Source organism: Emys orbicularis, chromosome 9 (genome assembly GCF_028017835.1).
Source record: "Emys orbicularis isolate rEmyOrb1 chromosome 9, rEmyOrb1.hap1, whole genome shotgun sequence".
Lineage (NCBI taxonomy): Eukaryota > Metazoa > Chordata > Testudines > Emydidae > Emys > Emys orbicularis.
Genome location: NC_088691.1, coordinates 82,772,261 through 82,794,590, shown reverse-complemented (window position 1 = coordinate 82,794,590; position 22,330 = coordinate 82,772,261). Strand labels below are relative to the sequence as shown.

Below are 22,330 nucleotides of genomic sequence, written 5' to 3'. Positions count from 1 at the left end.
CCCAGCACATGTTCATTTTAAGAACACTTTCACAGCAGATTTGACAAAACGCAAAGAAGGTACCGATGTGAGATTTCTAAAAACAGCTACAGCACTCGACCCAAGGTTCAAGAATCTGAAGTGCCATACAAAATCTGAGAGGGACGAGGTGTGGAGCATGCTTTTAGAAGTCTTAAAAGAGCAACACTGATGCAGAAACTACAAAACCAAAACCACCAAAAAAGAAAATCAACCTTCTGCTGGTGGCATCTGACTCAGATGATGAAAATGAACATGCATCAGTCCGCACTGCTTTGGATCGTTATCAAGCAGAACCCATCATCAGCATGGAAGCATGTCCTCTGGAATGGTGGTTGAAGCATGAAGGGACATCTGACTCTTTAGTGCATCTGGCACGTAAATATCTTGCAACACCAGCTACAACAGTACCATGCAAAGGCCTGTTCTCACTTTCAGGTGACTCCTGCAAATTATAACCAACCTTGTTTGTCTGAGTGATTGGCTGACCAAAAAGTAGGACTGAGTGGACTTGTAGGCTCTAAAATTTTGCATTGTTTTATTTTTGAATGCAGTTTTTTTTGTACATAATTCTACATTTGTAAATTCAACTTTCATGATAAAGAGATTGCACTACAGTACTTGTATGAGGTGAATTGAAAAATACAATTTGTTTTTTTACAGTGCAAATATTTGTAATAAAAATAAATATAAAGTGAGCACTGTACACTGTGTATTCTGTTACAACTGAAAATATATTTGAAAATGTAGTAAACATCCAAAAATATTTAAAATAAATGGTATTCTGGTGTTGTTTAACAGCGCGATTAATCACACTTAATTTTTTTAAGCACTTGACAGCCCTAATAAAAAATAAACAATGATAAGAAAACCAGCACTCTTGTAATAAATTACCAGTGTGAACCTGCTGAAACTGAATGCAAGTCAAGAATACATACACTTTCTGGAGTGAAAAAAGCACCTTCCTGGTATGCAGTCATTTTGTTCCATAACAATAAGCTGTAAACTACTTTATTTGAAAACAATGCGTGAAATCATGAGGATATCATTTCCGTTGAAAAGCTGAGCTAGATTATCTGAAGTATTTGCAAGCAGCATTGTAAATGTGAATGTGTGTGTAAAATTTTTCATGACAATATTTGCAATTCTGTTTCAGAGGATTTTAGTTTTTTAACCTTAAAATATACACTTACCTTTGTATATTTTGACACAAATTCATCTTTGAATAAAATATCTAATTTTGAAAAGATCAAGGGTTTTTTGTTTGTTTCCTTTTCACAATAGGACTGTTTTGGAATAAAACATGGGCTCAGATTCACTCCCAATTTATCTTATTTTGAAGCCAAAGCACATGACACACTGCAATTTTTAAATCCACAAAATTCAGCCCTATTCACATAATCGCAGTGAAATGCAAAAAAATAAAAATGTAGTTTTAAAAATGTTTGGTGAATTATTTATACAGCTCTATTTATACATCAATATTTTCTTTAATCCAAAAACACAGTTATATTTGCCACACAAAATGTGTTTTCAAGGCCACAGCCCTTCCTAAAGTATCACATAAGTGATTAAGTTCCTTGGAGGACCAAAGTTATAAAATGTTGAATGCTGATAAACAAATTTCACAGGCACCCAAATAATGGCTGGTTACTGATACATGACTTTGATGTTTCTAATCACATATTTAACTGTACTAAAATACAGAATCTGACATACACTTTCAACTTATAAGGTGATGAGAAATAAAGAAGTACCATGCAATATTGATGAGCTGTATGAGGGAAAAACGTTATTAATTTTAGGGGAATATACTGAACTGTGTGGTTGTTTTAGTAATGTCTTGATTGCAGCAACTTAGACTTAACGGGTCAACTTTCCAAACTCAGCATAATGGCTGTACGTAGAAAACCCTCATGCACAAATCATTTAACTGCACCAGCAAATGGGAACTTGGGAGTTTTTCTTATGGCTTTTCTTCTGATAGTTCTTCAGCCAGAGCAAAAGGTCAATTTATTCTTTCCCATAGTAACTATGAGGTTTACATTGTCAGATACTGATCCAATAAACTGACTTGCAATTACTTTCCCCCGCACTTACATCTGTAATTATGGAGAGTCTATTCACAGCTGAGTCTGCAACTAGTTCCCATTATAAGTCCTATGTTTAGTATCCTTATAACTCCGGCTAGCAAAAATAGCTTGGCCTGAAAATTGCTGTTTACTCTGAAGGCTAAGGAGAATTGTTCTGAAAAGCTTTCATTAAATTAGTCAAGCTATTTCTTAGTTTCAGATCATTATTGAAAAATCAGTCTGATTTTTACTGGTGTGCAATGTTTTTTGTAAATTTGTAGCTCAATGGTTCCCAGCCTTTTCCATACCAAATTCCCCTCCCATTTAGCAATAGAAGGGCAGCTCCTTAACACTTGTTGGCAATCCCTAGGTTGAGATCCCATCCGTCCAGCTCAAACACAGCTTATTCCGCCTCCCCCTTCAAAGACATTCTTCTTAGTGGATAAAACAAGTTGTAATTAAGAAAATTTAGTAATAATCAGTGTATCTAATTGTAATGTTTACAGTCTGAGAATTTTGTCCTCTGGTGGCTGGCTGCAGCTTAGATAGAACGTAAGAGCCCTCCTATTCTCCACTGTGGCATCCAGGGGCTTTCCCTTAGCACAAGTAGTATAGGCCTATATTTCTGAAGCTAGGAGACCAGGGTCCTTGAGATGACTCTGCATGGTTGTGTAATACATCCAGTCATTGTGGGTGTTTTGGGAGTTGGTTTTCTTTTTAACATGAATAGGACCTAATTTATTTATTTATTTTTCATTTCCTGCATTGCCATGAAAATGAAATCCACTACCCATTTCCCTCAGAACTTTGCAAAAGAAGAAGTTCAGTGATTTCTTTCAGGGATACAGCATAGTAGATTTTTCTTTAAAAAGTTTGAAAATCAAATCTCTCTTAAATAATGGGTGCTTTAAAAATGACACTTTTTCAATCTATAGATTGAAAAGGATGAAGTTTTCAAAACTGAGTTGTACATTTAGATGCCCACTTCCCAATAATTTTGGTGGGAGCTGGGGGCCCAGGTTGCCTAGACATCTTTGAATATCCCAAAATGTTTGACTTTGAGGTCCCTCTAAACCTTGACTGTAAAACTTCAAAATTGACATACATTTAAAATCTAGGAATGAAAATGTTTAGAACTGGCAAGGTATTATTTAACACAGACCCTTTTATTTAAGTGCTGTGGATGGCTTTGAATATTTACTTACCTTTCTATAAATGTTTCCATTATTTTAAAATGCTTAAACTTTTTCAATTGTAACATTTGCTGGTACTCATGCATTGCAACCTTAACAAATGTCCATAAAGTTATTTGTCTGTTAATAGCGCTTCATTTAAAACATTTTCTTCTGTGCCTCAAAAAGACCTATTTCAAACATATGTAATGCAAAGCCCAGAAACAAAATTAGTTGTGACTGATACAGCAGGTGATTGCATGATTACATTCCTGGGTTAGCTCTGAGATACTGGTGATGAAACTAAATACGACAATGTACCTCTCAATTGTGCAAGGCCTAAATGTGAGACAAAGACTAAAATCAGGGACTTAGGAAAAATACGAGTGCCAGAAGTTTAACGTTATATGGGATCCACTCCTTAGCCAAAATAACTTCATGTTTAACCTCAGTATCATGATTCAATATTTCTGATGTAAATAATTAACAATGTGAGATTGCAGCAGGTAAGCGTGGGACAGATAAGTGTGGATATAAAATGAGGGTGGTCCTACATAATGTATAATGGACAATGTTTGGATTGGGAATTAAAACCCATCCTAATGGGGAAGGGATAAAGTGGGCACCTTCTCAACCCCTCCTTGAGCTTTCCTCCAAACAATTAACTCCATGCAATAGAGTCCTCCATGTTCCAATACCATTCCTGGATATATTGTATTCTGAGGGAGATCAAAGGACCACCCCCATCAGTGTTGGTCAAGTTACATTATTCAGTTTTTATCTGGAAATGGCACTAGCAGGAATAACAGGAAAGGAAATGGTGGAGACAACAGTTCGGTACAGATTTGGGAAAGCAGGAAATTCATTCGAACACTCTGCAGAGTCAAGAGCTACTCCCACTGCCTATTTAGCTGTACAACATGTAACCAATAATAAAACAATACTTGGTATTTCTGTAGTACCTTCCAACTGAGACGGTTAATGCACTTTACAAACATTAACAAATTGTGCCTCACAGCAACCCTATGAGGTAGGTAGATATTCTCATCCCCATTTTACATCCAGAGAAATTGAAACGTGGAGAAGCTGTGACTTGTCCAAAGTCACTCAGCAAATCAGTTGTAGAGCTAGGAATTACTCCTGGGGAAATTCTGTGCCAAAAAATTGAAAATTCTGTACACAATACTTTAAAATATTTTAAAATTCTGCATATTTTATTTGTCAAAACAGCACTATATAATCACACCAGTTTCAATTATTTTGGTAATTTATTTCAAAATACCTATCAGCAACAATACAGAGAAAATAAAATGCTCCAGGAGTGGAGAGTTAAAGAAACCCCTACCACATGCCAGTTCCTATTTCTCTGCCCCCTCCCCCCAGGGCCCAGCAGGGGGAACAGACACCCACTCCTCCTTCCCCCAAAGCCCAGCCGCAAGGCATCCCCCACCCCAGACACCCGCACTGCTCCCCACCAGAGCCCAGCTGCAGGACCCCCTCTCCCCCAAGCCAGACACTCGCATGCACCCCTTCCCCCCAGCCATCAGAGCCCAGCCGCAGGGTGCTCCCTAGCCCAGACCCCCACACTCCCTCCCACTCTAGCCCTCAGTTGCGCGCCCCTCCCCCCGGCCAGATGCTTGCAACACGTCCCCCCCAGATGCCAGCTGCGCACTCTCCCCCCCCAGACACCCGCACCCCCGAGATCCCGAGGGAGAAACAGCCTGATGCTGGGTCCTGGGCTCGTGTGGAGATTCCTGCACGTTGCCTCCTTCCTTCAGGGCATGCCAGGAACTGCAGCTGCCAGGAACCCTCCAGCTCCCTCCCCCTCCCTCTGGCAGTGTCTTCTAGTTGCCAGCTGTGCTCTGCTGGGTCCAGCAGGCAGTCTTTAATGGCAGCCAGCAGTTCTGCAGCCCATTTCTGGGAAGGAAAAGGAAATTCTGTGCAAAAAACATTAATTTCTGTGCAAATTCTGCATGCGCAGTGGTGCAGAATTCCCCCAGATTATAGGAATAGAGACCTCTTAATAACCTGCTCTGTACTTTAACCACTAACTAGATCGTGCTCCTTCTTTATAAAACTGGGCTGTTTAATGGAATTTTATTTACATTATGAGAGTAAATATTCTGTACTCTCTTCAGTGAGCATCACTTAAGTGAGTATATGTATTGCATACACACAAGGAGGGCCAAATTCTGTACTCAATTAAACCATGAGACTCCGTTGACTTCAATGAAGTTGCCCCAGTGCAATGCAGAACGGAATTTGGATAACTGTTCCTCTGCACCCAATCCATAGAGAATGGCAACGAAGCCATCGGATATTTATTTTGTATCCTTTACAGCAAGTTTCTTATGCACCTACTAACAGCAAATTAAAATCACATGCTGCTCTGTTCAAGGAATATGGCCCTCTAATTCTTATGATGAACTTAAGTTTAAGGAGTGAACTATCTACAGACTATCCTTGTAATCAGGCGATTGTACTGTATACACTATGTGCAAACAGAAGTTTAGGAGAAAAAGATTTTTTTTTATCAGAAGTAACGTGAAAAGGTATGTGGGTTTTAAACTCTGCTCTTAAGTTCAGATACAGGTCATGAAACTTACCACATATGTTAGACAACAGAAAAAAAAAATTAAAAAAAAAAAAAAAAAAAAAAAAAGGGAGGTGCACTGATCAACAAAGGTCTGTACAGGAAGTGAAACTCAGTTCCCATCAGACCAGCTGTGATATGAACCAAGATTAAGAGCTAAACACTATCTAAAAGTATGTAACTGTTGATTTCCTCTCTGACTAAACCCTGCTCTTCCCTGAAATAGCAAAAGTTTAAAAGCTATTCAAGAGAACAGATCAACTAGGTCTCCAAATAGATTTGAAGTCCTTTTGTGCTAAAATTTGCAAGCTTGGTTAAATCAAATTCAGTCAAATATAAGTCACAAGAATACTGGTTTGGTATTCACACCTCCTGGGTAGCCCTGCCAATTTTTAAAGTGAGTGCTATTTTCTCTTATTCAAAGCAAATAGTTGTGCAAAGTTATAAGGTGAAATCCAGCGCTTTGGAGATAGCAAGCACAAGGTTTATGAACTACTGTACTTAAGCTGCACTGTATGTGGCTGAATTTCACCCAAAGGAAATTATTTTAGTAGATTTTTCTAAGTGAGGTTGCTAGTAGTTTTAAACATCCAGCCTCAGATCCTGGAAAACATGGGTCCAACTCTGCTCCTATTGAAATGGATATGGGCCCAGATACCACACTGAGTCATGCTCTATAAGTACCTGATCCAAAACCCACTGAAGTCAATGGGAGCCTTTCCAATGACTTCTGTAGGCTTTGAATCAGGCTTTATATATTTAGATTAGATGAGAAGCAGAGTAAGTTTTGCTATTGACATTAATGAGATCAGGACAGAACCTCATGAATTGTAGTGCCAAATTAACTAAAAGAAAGGGCAAAATTCAAAACTGGTTTAAGCAAGTGTAACTCTAAAAACTCTTCAGAGTTGCACCTAGTTACACCAGGCCTGGATTTGGCAAATGGAGAGGGAGAGACTGAATGGGATATTTCAGGTTTTTAATTTTGCAATATTTTCATGATCTACCAAAAAAATTTAAAGTCAATTTTCAAACCTGAGTGCCCAAAGTTAGGCTCCTGAATATATATCTGGCAAGTTCAGCAAGATTTTCAATGGTGTCGTCTGCTAAGTTACAGGTACTTAACTCTTCTCAAAAATCAGGCCTCTTTTACTGAAATACTTGTACAGTATCAGCTCGCAGGATCTGAAAGTTCTATCCAAAAGTGAGTAATTAAAACTCCCACCGGAAGTAACAGTTAAGTATTATTATCATCCCCGTTATTCTTCAAATGGTGAGCTAGGCATAGAGAAGTTATGAGACTTGGCTCTGCCATTGAAATCCTGTGTGATCCTGGTCAAGAACAGAGCATGGAATCCTGACTCTTAAGTTCTTTGGTCTGACCAGCCGAGCCATTCCCTCCTTTAAGCCCTCTGAGGTATTTCCCACCCCCAAATTAAAAAAAAAAAAAAAAAAAAAAAAAAGTCATTGCAACACTGTCTCATTTAGCAAAATGTTGTGAAATATCAAGCCAATTAGTTGCAATGAGTCTTAAGGAAAGGAATTTTTCTCATGGTTTTGGTAGTGTAGCAATAGAGCATGTGATTGGGTTTTGGGTGCTTCCTATCAGAAGAATGAACAGCATCCCCCACAGCTGCAATATCTTGCATGGAGGCAATTGCTAACACTAAATATGGCAGACATGATGTTCACTCATGGTCTTATCTTTATTTCAACATTCTTAAACTAAAAAATGAAAGAGGGCAGGTGACAAGCAGGGCAGGAAAATATTTGGTGAGTATTTTGCTTAATCTGTCCTCTCATCATGTCACATAGCTTCTCTCAGCTATGACTGTAAGCCATGCAGATCATATACAGTAAATAAGATTCAGAAAGAGAAAAAAGAGAAAAAAAAAAAAAAAAAACCCAATCACAGCAAGCAAAATTCACCTCTAAATCTTAACCTCCTTCATCAACAATAATGCAAAACTTTTACTTTCCGACTGTAAGTCAGCATTACTACTTCCCACAAACTTTGCAAAAATTCATCAGCTGATTTTTTTTTTTTTTCCTTCACAAACTGGGTGGGAGGGGTGGAGAAGTAAAAGGCCAAAGTTTATTGTTGCACTGCTGTAAATGTGTAATAACGACAATGGTCTTGCTCCAGATTTATACATGTGTAATTCAGATGAGACTGTAGCTCCTAATGAATACATTGCTGATGTCAGACTTATGCAAATCTTCCAAACATTACTGGATGTACTGGTTTTCGGAGTGCAATTCCCAGTTGTCCCTTCTATTTGCATTCAAAGATTTATATTTAAATCCTCAACTGGTGTAAGTTGGTATAGCTCCACTGACACCAGTAAAGTACTCGGATTTACATCAGCTGAGGATATGGCCTGTAGAGTTTATGGGCCAGATTCACTGGAATATTCTGGTTGCTTTGCACCACTGTGGTGTCACAAACCAGCCAGAAACCAAGAGTAATTGACCGGTAGGCTGGGCTCATGGCTGCTTTGTATCACCAGAATGGGATAAAAGCAGGCCAAATGAACAAAGGAATCTGGTCCAATATTTTTACTCAAAACATTTAAAAGTTAATAATTTTTTCCAGTACTTGTAGATCCTCAGATGAAAAAGCGCTCAATAAGTGCGAAGTTCTGTCATTAATAAACACTAATGTGGGACAGTTTTTTTAAAGGTCAATGCAACCTTCAGGAATGCACACCTACCTGTTCAACCCATAAAACCTCATGTGTGCACAAGAAGTGTAAATGCACATGCAAGAACCCTTCATGTTCAAGGGTTATCAACCTGTTATATCAACCTTTGAAAATATGGAACAATGGGTCTGATTCTGCTCTCACATAGGTACCAAGCAAGGAATACCTCCACTAAGTCAATGAAGTTACACTGTTTTAACAGAGAGCAGAATCTGGCCCTGTATATCTACTCACCTCAAAAAGGTGCAGTTTATTAGAGTGCTCTCCCCCCCCCCCCCCCCCGAGTACAGCAACACATTAATCAGAGCACTTCTGAATGATGGGTTTTTGCCAAATGAAAGGGCACCTTGTCCCAAACATCTTTGGTCTCATGTTTGATCTATTCCTTGTGATGACTATGCTTTGATTCATCATCATTGGTCAAGTGGGGTGTTCCCAGTAAATAAACAAAATATAGCAGTTAAGTATAATCAAGGAGACAAATTCTCGCTTACTTGCTATTAAGAAACAGGTAAACAGAGCCCTTCGTTAAAACCCCCTTTGCCTGACTCTTTATACCTTAGCAACAGTAACTATATACATTGACAAAATAAGCAAGGTTTCACCAAAGCAATCAGCCTTAGAACTATGACCTATTCATTTGGAAATACAATAAATCTAAAACCCATATTATTATTTTGTATAGAATGGGCTAAATTCTGCTCATCAAAGTACTAGTACAACCTTATTGACTTTGATAAAATTGCATCTTTCTACTTACAGGGTGACTTTAGTTCTAATGTATGTGTGTTGCTATAATCTCAAAGTACTATCCAGCCTAATAAGATACCAGATTTTTTCTTTGCACCTCCCAGGAGTACGCTAATGTAAACCAATTAACTTTTGACTGTTCAGATTCTCTACTGAAAGCTGATGAATCATAAAATTCAAACTGAGGCTTGTGAATCTGAACCAAATGAGGTCTACGGACCACTTATAAAAAATGTCAAATAAGAATAGGGAAAAAATAATGAATAAACTATCTTAACAATAGGGTCAAAAGTTGTCAGATGCACTTTCCTATCCATTATATATGCCAGTATTCTTCCCTTGAAGTTTCTCACAATTTTTTATAGCTCTAAGCAAGCAAGGAAAATATCACATGGATTATTTTATAACCATATGGGATGATGGCCTCATAGTTTATACTGTGGACTTTAAACCACAGCAATACAAGGGTTATAACATATTAGGTGTTTTTTCATTTCTCTGCTAATAAGCCAATGAAAAATCAAATGCTGGGGGTGTGGGGGACTTCCTTCAAGGACTGGTAACTCACTTCTACATTAGCAGTTTGAATCTAACACAGATCAGTAGAACCAAATCATTAGAATCTGAAAGTTGTCAGGTGCTCTATACAGACTTAGGTTAGTGGTATCAGTGCAATGCAGTCCCAGGTGGTAGAATATAAATCCTCATTTGGGGGTGGAGTTTCTGCTCACTGGTTGCAGTTTAAAGGTGTCAATATCAGGTAAACTACCACCACAGTAGGTATTCAGAATTGATAGTCTCAGAGTCTCCAAGGACAGACCAGGCAAGGGGAAAATTTAACTGTCACTGCTAAATATTAGAACTTGTTGGAAAAGTGGAATTTCCATTCCATAGGAAATTCCAACACTTCAAAGAAATTATTTCAAAACTTCCCATGAAATGAAAATTCTGATTCAGGACCACTGAAATGTTTTGCTTTAATAACATGCTTGAATCTTTTTGTTTCAAAATAATATTTCATGTATATAATAAATGCATCATTAAAATATAAGAGTCAAAACAAAATGAATCAAAATTACAAAACTGAAATAAAACGAGAAATTCAAAATGATTGTTAGATAAAATGTTTCCACAAAAATATTCTGATTTCAATGAAAATGCATTTTCAGACAGAAAACTGTTCCATCTAAAAGCTTTCAACCAGCTCTACTGAATATGAACTCTCCAGAACAATACAGAGGCATATTAGAAGGGTGACACTGGGAAAGCGGCTTTGTGGATAGGGAACTTTAGTCCCCAAGGCTTTCAAACTGCTTCAAGAGTCATACATTCATTTTTAAAAGTGATAATGGATAGAATTTTCAAAAGCACCCAAAGTCCAATTTTCAAAAGAGACTTAGGCAAGTAGGAATTGGTCTCCTAAATCAAACTTCATGAATATTGAAATGAAACTAGATTTATGGCAAATAGTAAAATTGTACCAAGTGCATTAGTATTTTATGATTGATGATCAGTTACAAATCAGTAACATTTTCAAAAGAGGCCACTGACTCTGGGGGCCTCAGTTTTTGGGTGGCGAACTTACCATCTCAAGTTGGGCATTCAACCGAGATACCCAAAAATCACAGGCCATTTTTGAAAATTTGGCTGCAAAGGCCTACTTGTACAGTACATATTGAAATCAGTAGGCATTTGATATGAATAAGTACTTGGTCTAAGTTATAGAGGACTTCAGGATGAAGGCCCCAACTAAACAAACTATTTTAGTGAATTCTTTTCTGCTATTCATCCTTAATGAACTGCACTGGTTGGCAATTGCACAATATTGTGACTGCTGGATTACCTATAAACAATTCTTCCAAGCAACCTGATTTAAACACTTATAAATCTTTGCTTTTAGAAAGGATTGTTTTATTACCATAAGTACACAAGGAACAGACTGACCTAAACCAGAAGCCAGGTGACAGCTGCTTTCAAAATTCCAATCTGCTTATTGATGCAAAAGGAGAAAAGGAATAAATGAGTGATTGCTGCTGATTCCTATGGCAGCTCTACATAGGCCTTATAACATCTCCAGATTTTTATAGCTAGAAGCCAATTAGTTTTATTTCATACGTAAATGGTAGTATAACAAGGGGCAAATAATTAATTGGACTGCATTATCATAAAGCACAAGGCACATTTTAAAAATCACTTCACACACTTCTTGCTTAGAGTCTCTCTCTGGCTTTCTTTATAGCAAAGAATTTTTAAAAAATAAATTCAAATCCATTCAGCTGTGCATATTCAAGAAGTGGCAAGGCATAGTAAATTTCAGCTGTTCTCTCATCCCTGGTATTATCAATAACATATAACAAGTTATCTCATAGATTGCAACAGCTGTACAGATCAGAGATAACACAAATGGACTTAAGTCAGAAGTCCCTGAGGGGGTAAAAAGGCTTCTATTTGGCTATAAGTGACTTTAGAACCATATGGAAACACCCTAATGACATTTTTAAAAGGTGTCAGAGGCATGTTAATTTATATTTGTCCAGTTTTAGGGTGCTTCTGTCCACATGAACAAACGAAAAGAACCATGAGCTGTTCTTGTCTCACAGTAACATGGAATGTGAGAAAAAAAAAAAAAAAAAAAAAAGGAGAAGAGTACAACGGAATGGATGGCTAGAAATTCCATTGCATGCAAGGATGTCTCCTTTCCAAACAGAGGGGCTGGGATGTTCAGTCAAATGAGGGATCTGGTTAGCTGAATATTACATGATGGTTTTTTGAAGACCATAATGCAATAAAGTAATGATAAATTTAGTTCTGAAAAGCTGATTAATATAGTGCCTTTGAACTTTTCCCATTTTCTGCAGAAACAGATGCATAATTTATACAGCACTGAAAAAAAACCCTGCTTAACTCTGCAGCCAAATATTATCCCTTACTGAAGAGTATCCTAAAATATCATAGCCTGGGCACTCTCATGCTGGAAAGTGGTACTTGGCGTTGTTCTCTCAAATTCATAGCCTGCATCTGGACATTCTTCAGGGCCTCTCCTTGCATGTATGAGGAAGAAGACTAAGTGCTTGTGAATTTTTGAATCTGCTGAAGTTCATATCCCCAACTACCTTAGGGTTGTTGATATTTGTTTCCAAACACATTCAACATTTAAGAGAGCAAAACAGAGAGATCCCATTTATGATGAAATTATATATTCAGTTGGAGGCCACATTGCAGTAACTGAAGGTCTGAGGCATTCTTATTACAATGAACTAATTAAACAAGGTGCATTACATTTCCTATTTTAAGATCACATTCCCTTAGGTAAAATCCAACAACTGAATGTTTATTTAGATGAGTAACATAACAGATAATGAGGAAAAAGATCCACATAAATATATACCTAAAGAATACAATAATTTTAATTTAGATATTAATCCCTCATTGAGCCAATGGCCCAGAACCATGAACTTTCTTGAAGCTCTGCACAATGAAAATATTATGGATACAGAGTGTAATAATGAGTAACTATGCCATGTAAACTATGTACAAAACAAGGGTAAAACAACTACCACTCACTGGTTACTAGTGAGGCTGGTTTCTGCTTGGCCTTTCTTGGACATGCAAACTGCTGAACAGACATTTCCTTGTTTTATGCAATCTGCATAGATAGGCCTGTAAAGCTAGTCTGACCACAAGAGATTAATAGCTTTAGCCAAATAATGTGGTAACCATGTGAACCATGAGCTGCTCTAGCTTGTTTGTGAGCCTCTCAGCAAGGTTCAGCATGCCGCTATCTGCATCTTGTTGCCAGGAAACACAACATCGCTTTGGAATACAGGAAAAGTCAGGTTGCAGTGACCACAAGTGAACTCCATGAAGACTCATATTGACCCCAAACAATCCATATCCAAAGGATTAGGAGGCGTCTCTGACATAAAGAGATACTGTTTGTCAGAGAGAGCTTCCTCCTGTACACTGCAACCCTTAAAAAGTCTTTTTCAGATTCATTGTTCAAAACTAGAAGTCCCAATGCTGAGTAAGTTGTGTGTCTAGGCACATGCTGATAATTATCTTCTAAGGTAGATCTCTCAAGGAACTAAATAGTTGGATGTACAGCATTTGCTAGATCTTGATTCCACAATAACATTTAACATAAATCTTTTATTAGAAAGGGTACAGGATGTTGCAAATTGCTAGTGTACATTAAACCTTATTCTGGGGCCTGATTCTGTAGTACTGACTAAGGCCAAGATCTCCACCAAAGTCAATGGAGAGACTGAGGTAAAGACTACAGGATCAGCAGCTTGGTGAGGAAGTTTTGCAACTAAAAAGAATTAAACATATTTATACTCTCAGTATGCTACCTCCTCTTTTATCCCCCCAAAAAATAAAATGGACAATACCCACTGAGAGGCTGTTTAAAACTGATCCAATTCCGGATGTTCAAAGATCTATCTCTGTACTTCAGCAAGTCTCTAGCAGGCTATAGAACGTTCAGAGTAGTTCTGACTCAGCATTTCTGGATTTTCCAGGATTACACTGCCTTTCTCACTTTACTCATGGCAACAGAACATAATGTGTTTGACAATAATCCTGATAAATTTCTTCCTGACTAGTTTAGACAGACAGAAACTCCATGTACCAAGATGCCAAAATACTCTCCAGTCTGGAAATTAGCATCATAAGCGTAAAAGGGGAGGGCACTATTCTGCCAGTTTTACAATCTGGAGGATTAAAGTGGCTGTGAAGGGGTTTTTGATTTTTTTTTTTAATTATTCACTCCTGACACTGATTTAGACTAGCCATCTCATGTGTATAGCAATGGAATTTCTCTTTTCCTTTATTAAAAAAAAAAAAAAAAAAAAAAAAAAAACTTAACAAGGAACTTTTTTGTTATTAGCTGAGCTCAGATTTTAGTTACTTCGATCTATTTTTCTTATTTCAAGACTTTTTTTTTTTGGCTGATTTATTTTCAGTTTCCATAGCCAGTTATATACAGTTTAAACTACCTGAAAAAAATGTAAGCCACAACATTGTAAAATTAAAATATAGTGGATTCTGTTTGTAAGTTAGGATTTTTTGAGGAAAAAGGCATATTTTTCTGAGACTTTATTCTGTATCATGGGATCTAGATTATTCCCCAAAATATACAATTGAATTTCTTTTTCTCTACCTTGCTTTAATTTTCAATGCAGGTTATGAACTACCTAGGTGCTGTCATTTTCCAGGGTGTTCTCAGTGAAAGGGTGAGAAGTTATAATTGATGAGGCTAGGGCCTTAGAAGCTAATCCAGTGCTCAATAAATTCAATGGAAAAACTCCCACTGACTTCACTGGGCAATGGTTTGGGCTTCTGGTATCTAAAAGGCAAGTTCAGTATTGTAACTGAAATGTTTCTGACCCTGAAACATTAAGGAAGAAGGAATGACACTCTTCAAAGTGCGTGTGGGGGAAAACAAACTCACAGAGATGCAGATACTAGAGACTAAACTCAAGGTTTATTCTATGTATGTGGACAAAAGGGTAGTTCCGCACTCTATCATCAGAATAAGTGGCACTGCAGGCTTCTGAGGCAGGGCACAAAAGATAGCAATAGGAAAATAAGAAAAAGATCTGAGAAACTACAATACGTAACAGATTTCCTTCAGCATATCTCCAACACATTGAGCTTTGCATTTATGAGTTCTCTACAATGGCCTTCATTTGAGGCAGGACAGGGAAATATTTAATGCAGCAGACTTACTTTCCAGTAGAAGGACTCATACAAGTATAGTTTCATTTCCATATCTCAGTCCTCCATTGGAAAGGTGTCTATACTTGAAACGCTACGCAGCTGTGCTGCTGTAGCATTTTGGCATAGGCACTCACTGTTCTCCCTTCGGCACAGGTAATCAAGCTCCGTGAGAAGTAGTAGTTAGGTCGCAGAACAATTCTTAGGTCAACATAGCACTGTGTACACTGGGGGTTAAGTCGGCTTAATACACTGCTCAGGGGGGGTGGATTTTTCACACCCCTGAGTGATGTAGTTGGGTCAACTTAACTTTTTAGTGTAGAACTGGCCTATATCTTGCATTTACAGGGGTACAGACTTGATGATCTAATAGATCTTTTCCAATCACTTATTTCTAAGAGCCTGTGTCCTGATCCTGCAATATAGAAGTAAATGGGAATTTTGCCACTGACTTCACTGGGAGTGGGATCAAGCCCAAAGTGAGAATTGAATCTGAAAAATATTTATCCTCGTCTTTGATTTTCAGAGAACAATAAACTGTCTATAGAGGAAACTATGACTTCTAATATGCAGTATGATATTCCTAGGTGAAATTCCTAAAGTTGGAGAATAGCACTTTAAAAAGTTTTGAATAAGAATATTCATGTTCAAATAGCTAAGTTATCACCAAACATTCTACTCTGGTGAATGTTACACCATTCCTAAATCGAACAGACCAATTGTTTAATTTGAAAAGTTGCTTGGAATGTACTAATGAAAAATGTATGTGGAATGTATGTGGTTAACCTGGATTCACATTAACTGAGCATTATAAGTGATTCAGACAGAAATAATGCAGTAGTGCTTTCAGTCATTCTGTTGTCCTCTTTAAATAGCCAGAAGTGAGTAGTCTCTAATGCAGAGACAAGTTTGAATTCAGGAGTTGATGAGCCAGTGTTGAACAATACAAGCCATTCCAACATTCTCTGTTGACCATGTCAGTTACTATAGAATGTAAGCTTTCATTTTCAAACCTTCTAGATGTAAATCATGTGTGTCAGTCTTACTCAGCCTGCAAACAGGCATAAAATTAAATTCTTAGATTTGGTCAGTGCCTATTGACTAAAAAGGGAGTATTGCCAATAACTTCAATGGGCACTTCTATTGACTTCAATGGGCTATGGACCCTAGGAGAGGTATGAAATGACCCCATTCATGTCAGGTGGCTGTTTCATTCAAGTCTGATAAGTATCACCTTGATCATATTAGCAGAGGTATTCAGATGTTCCAGTACTGTGGACTGAATTTGGGATTATAGACAGATCTTGAATAAGTAGATTATCACCATTCTTTTTCTCCCAACCTAAAATTTCCTTAAACATATGCTGTTCCCAGGTATTGTCAATGTTAGCCCAGTGATAAATAACAATGTGCTGCATGCTATAAAAGACAAAGACAGTCCCTTCCCTGAAAAATTCACAGTCTAAAAGTCAGATACAGAGAAAACAGGAGTGTATTTGGAGGGGAAGGAATAATTTAAGGGGCTTGGTAGTGGTGTGTCTCTGGAGGAGAGTGGAACATTACTAGTGTTTGAACTTTAACACTCAGCATATAAATGACAAAAAATGGTACTCTGCACAGGACCCAACTAGCTCAGTACAGGGAAACTAAAGGCAATATTACCATACATTTCAGCAAATACTGGCATATTTTAATATCTGAAAAAACAAAAAAAAACAGTCTGTTCCCCAGATGTATGGGAAACAGCATTGACTTTTATTTTCCTTAATTGCTGTTTAGCTGCGTGCACTTGGCTTTGCTAGTAAGTGAATGCAATTACCTACCGGTACTTCACTTTGATCCTGTCATTGTCTGGGTTGCAATAGAGTCTTTCCAGATGCTCTTGAGAGTCATTGGTCACACTTTGCCAGGTCTGAGTAGCAGTCCTCCTGATCTGCCAGTGATATGGCAACACTGTATGATGTTTGGGACAGTCACTGCCATAAATACAATTGCCCTGCAGAAAATCCACACAGATCTCTATCCCATCCTCCTGGTGGGTGTGATATTGCAGCTGGTTCAAAAGTTCAAACACAAGATCAAGTGAAGCCTCCTCACTTTTGTCCTGGAAGAGCCCAGCATTGAATTCATCATTTGGGTTCAAATTGTACTGCATCAAGCAGCTATTCTCCTGGAATAATCCAGATGTGTAGCCTTCCAGTATCTTGTCTGGGCACACTGGACAGGCTGCAGCATCACTTGAGACTGAGTGAAAGGGGTGATGCTGGAATGATTCATTAGTGGAATCAGCAGCAGTCCCAGGATTGGTTTCTGATGGGAAGCCCTGAACCCCAGACTGAATCTCCTGCTCAGGGTGACCAGCGGGGGGATGAGTCTCTGGCATTTGACCTTGAACATCTGAAGCTCCTGGCATCAGCACAGCCACATTGCTGCCTGGCTGGGGACAGGGGGCACTGAGTCCGAGGGCCTTTTTCACAACGGGTTCACATAAATTGCTATGACCTCCACTTTGGCCTCTGTGCACAAAGACCCCATCCAGGCTCCCAGCTCCCAGCAAACTAGTGAAGATTGGCCGCAAAGCCCTGAGAGTTTCTGTGTCCAGCCTCTTCTGCCCTTGCTGCTTCTTCTTGAAGCAAGGCTTTACTGGTGGGATCTTATCAGACAGCCCTATCTGGGGGGGAAAGTCTTCTGAAGGAGGGCACTTCATCCCTGGACAGTGGGCCTGCTGCACAACACAGGCTGGCTCCAGTTCAGCATCCATCCGACACAGACTCTGCTCTTTCCAAATCACTTTCAAACTCCCAGAGCCTCACAAGAGCCAACCTAGGGCAGAAGGGAAAACAAGACAGTTAAGCTCTCTAATTGCTCAAGGTTGACACAAACAAGATCACTCCTGGAGAGGAGTTCAGGCCGGCAACAGCAAACTCCTCCTCTTTCTGTGTCTGTGGGTAGCCCCCAGGCTCGTAAAGCATGAAACCAACTAAACTCAGACTAATTAATCCCAACCATACACTTGCAGTCTTCTCACACACAGTCTCAGAGACACACTCAGACATGCCCACAGACCGTGGACAGGGCAGGGAAAACTGATGCCCTTCTTCCCATCCTAATGCATATTACTAAACAGGGCTTTGGCTCTCATATTGTATATGAAGTAAGCATTGCCCTGTTCCTTCTCTCTCTGTTTCATATATATATATATATATATTATATATATATATAAAAAACATACACACGCAAACCCATCCAGAGATTCACACCCTCACACATACAATGTAATATGTCCCCACCACTTTTAACACACACTCATTTTCTCTCTCTCTCTCTGACACAGGTATTCTCACTCCATGCAGATACATTCTCTCATACAGTCTCATAAGCCCACATACACACACTTTTAATGCTACGGTTGAAATCGTGACCTCATTAAAGTCAATGGCAAAGCTCCCATTAACTTCAATACGGGCCAGGATTTCACCCTTAGTCTTTAAACAGTACTGCAAATACTTACACACCACAGTTTCATACATGCCTAGACACTCCCATTTTATGCCCAGATACAGCTTCACAGTCCCACATGCCCATATACTCTCTCACAGTCTGACTCACACATACATACCGCACTCAATCACCCTTGTGTGACACACCAACAAGCTCGCTTGCCTACTGCAGGGCTGTCCAGCTAGAACTGCACTGCTCAGGAAAGGACATCAAGGAGTGTGTTACTTTCTCAGGAATAAGGGAAACATTTGTAAAAAACGGAAATGTCAATGATTTACAAGAGGGAAAAACCAAATGTTTCCAAAATGCAAATACATAATTACATTTCTAGAGGGTTACTGGAAGACAAAATACTGATTATTAGCCAAGAGTTTGATATTTGATTACATTTAAGTAAAAACTATTCAAACTCATCACATGTAGCCTAAAATTGTACTGTTTAGTACATCAAAGATTATGATTTACTGAAAATATGCATTCAAATGGGAGTAACTGATTATTCTGAAGTAAAACCCCTGAAAACTCAGATACGATCCAATTATTGTTTTCATGCTGAAGGTCTGTTCTACAAAATGATCAAGTTTTGGTTGCATACTTTTACAGTAAAGTATTTATTTACAAACATTTCACATTAAATTGAGTGTAGTGTTATCAGGACTGTCAGGAAAAATAAAATAAAAATAGGCAAATGCTGTTGTGTCCTCTGATTTTAGATTCTTAGGGTTACTTTGAAAGGTGACTCTACCAGTCTGCCAACTAGAACACAAGTTTGGCTGGAACACATTTTTACTCTTCCACAGTCACTATCAATCAGTTCTCTACTTGAACCATAAAATAACACCTTAAAGCTTCAAATAACTTCAAAGGGCCATCTGACTTAGGTTTAAACCCTCAAATACAAGAGGATCCAGAGTTATGGAAGTTGCATTCTGCTACACCCAAGTTTAGCAGCCTGTGTGGTATGTAAGTGGATCGGGAGCCTTATGCTGCCAGGGAACAACTGGGGGACTTAAAAACATTTTCAGCTATATCTTTAATGCTATTTCAATACTGCTACTGCTTACTCGACTACTTTCTGCGTCTGTGCTATATTTTTAAAAGAACAGTTTATTTTATATTATAGAATTGAGTTCTTCAACATGTCTATAAAAACAGAAACCAATGGGAATAATAAGCATTACAATCTGGAGAGATCTATATTTAGGCACCTCTCTAACATCACAAAATGACCCATCTTATTTTGAAATAATGTTGAACTCAAGTAGCTCTGCGTTGAGACCTTGCGTGCCATGTATCAGCACAGAGACAGGTCTCATGGGTTGCAAACTAAGCCCCTGACAATTAGGAATTGCCATCAAGGAAACCTACTGCCCTTCGCTTTGCTAGGGAAGCAACTCCCCAGCCGCCCTAACAAACAAACCAGCCAAAGACACGGTTGGACTGGTCACCTGGGGACTTTCTGCCTCCTCCGGGGCTGCGCCTCCCAGGCAGCGAGCAACACAATCAGCAGCAACACAAAGTGCAGATCCTCACCAAGCTTTGACCTGCCAACCACACTGCTTTTGTCACCCTCTCGCAAACACGCCCGGACCGGCCAACCCCGCGCTCAGTTAGAGGGAGGCTCCAGCATTCGGGATTCATTTCAAGGCACTTTTAAAACAAGACTCGTAGGCTGGTGACAAGGCTTCTACTGTCCGCCTGTTTCAAGCAGACATTTACTTTCCCTCCGATCAATTGTTTCCACAATACCGGACTCTCCTGTCACAGCACAGCCCTGAAGTTGCTCTGTGGCTTACCCGACAGCCAGCAGCAGCGCCCGGGGTGAGAGGCAGGGAGAAGAAGCGGGAGAGAGTGCCTTGGGTTTTGTCAGCAGCGGAGTCGATTCACTTGGCTGCCGGGGCTCAGCTGAGCTGGGGCTGTGGAGAGAGCGACAGCCGCCTTCTTCCGCTTGCTCTCTGCAGCGTGTGAAGCTCATCTGGCTCTCAGAGCCTTCCCGCCTGCCGATCTGTACGTGACAAACCACCCATTCCGCCCTCAGGAGCCGCAGCGCCACGGCCCTCCAGATCCCGCTGCTTCTCACATGTTACACTGTAGCTGTTTAAATATTGCTTCCTGAAAGCACTTGCCAGGCAGCTGCACGACTCTGGGAGGAGCTATGAAGAGGCAAGGGATCGGCTCTGCACCTCTCCGTACCAGGAATCCAGACTCCTCCCTCCCTCCCTTTCTCCCACCCTGAGTGTGTGTGAGTGAAACAGGGAGAGAGAGAACGCTCCTGTTTGTTTGTATAGCTCGGATTCTGTACTCTCTGTGCGGCTGAAAGCCCCACGGGGGCTGACTGAAGGGTCACTTTGTTCTGGAGACAGACAGGGAGAGAAGTATGCACGGAAAGACTCCGTTTTCGGTCACATACTGAACAAATCATCATGTTTTAGTCCTCCCCTCCCCTTTCACTGTAATCAGAGCTGCACTTTAAGCAAACAAACCAACCACCCAACCAGTAAAACACAGAGAGCAGAACTGGAAGGTTCCCATAAAGTAATGATCCTGTAATTAACACACACACAGGTCCACCCACCCACCCGCTGGACATAATTTCCTGGGAAAAGAGTCAGCTTCTCCCTGTAGCTTACAATGAGTGTCGGATCTGGAAGGACAAAAAGCAAGGGGCCAGGGGAAATGGGGAATGCAGAAGTGGAGAGGGAGTGATACTATTTACATTAACTAATATTAGCAGGTTTGGCACAAAGGAAGTTCTCCTTTAAGTGTTTTAAATGAAATATCTTTAAAATAATAAACAAGCAGTGTGGAAGAAGACAGCCTTAAGTATATTTATCCTGTGTGTGTTGTTTTTAAAACTATTCTAAAAATTATGTTCCTAAAATCCTTATCCTATGGTCAGGGCTGGTGCTACCATTAAGGCAAACTAGGCGGTTGCCTAGGGTGCCAAGATTTGGGGGTGCCAAAAAGCGGTGCCCCCAATTTTTTTTTACAGCGTTCCTGGGCTGGGCTGCTGGCAGCGCGCTGATACGTGTGGCTCAGACTCCCTCTCCCAGCGCAGCAGCTGCTCCACTTCTCCCGCCTCCCAGGCTTGCGGCGCCAATCAGCTGTTTGGCGCCGCAAGCCTGGGAGGGGAGGAGAATTAGAGCGGGGGTGGCGTGCTCGGGGAGGAGGCGGAGCGGAGGTGAGCTGGGGTTGGGAGCTGCCGCACAGCTCCCCGGGGAGCTGCCGTGGGGGAGGGCGCCTCCAGGCTGGGGGGGCGCAAGGTGGAAGTTTCGCCTAGGGCGCGAAACTTCCTTGCACCGGACCGGCCCTGCCTATAGTGAGATGGACATTTGCTAACAAGCATTATTAGTCTATGCAAAGCAAGTCGAATATGCTTAAAAGTTTGGTAGTAATGAGGTAATTTAACAACACACAATAAAGAGATAATAGAAATCCTTGAGCATTTGATTTGTTACTGTTGGTTTTACAAATAATTTTAGATATAAAGGCCCCATCCTGTATTCCCTGTACACCACAAATTCCCACTGTAGCCAATGGGAGCTTAGGGTTTGCAAAGAATGTAGGATTAGGTCCCCAAATAGCTATTTATATGTGAATAAAATATGTGCTTAGATGTATATGTGTGTGTGAGAGAGATGGAAACTGCTCTCTTAAAACTAAATAAATGTAACATGACCTCAGTCCTCATCGTTTAGGACAGTGGCTCTCAACCTTTCCAGACAACTATGCTCCTTTCAGGAGTCTGATTGGTCTTGCATACCCCCAAGTTTCACCTCACTTAAAAACTACTTGCTTACA

The 22,330-nt window shown here is 39.8% G+C and overlaps 1 protein-coding gene across 1 annotated transcript in view; it reads right to left on the bottom strand.

Moving 5' to 3' along the window:
* The window catches only part of TIPARP (TCDD inducible poly(ADP-ribose) polymerase), a 35,005-nt gene extending 14,592 nt beyond the window's left edge, over positions 1-20,413 (bottom strand). The window contains exons 1-2 of the mRNA XM_065410959.1: positions 20,326-20,413; positions 16,852-17,851 (exon numbers count right to left, since the gene is read on the bottom strand). Of these exons, the coding sequence (XP_065267031.1) occupies positions 16,852-17,789 (938 nt within the window). The 5' untranslated portion in view covers positions 17,790-17,851; positions 20,326-20,413. The remainder of the gene's footprint in view (positions 1-16,851; positions 17,852-20,325) is intronic.
* Positions 20,414-22,330: the final 1,917 nt, after the last annotated feature.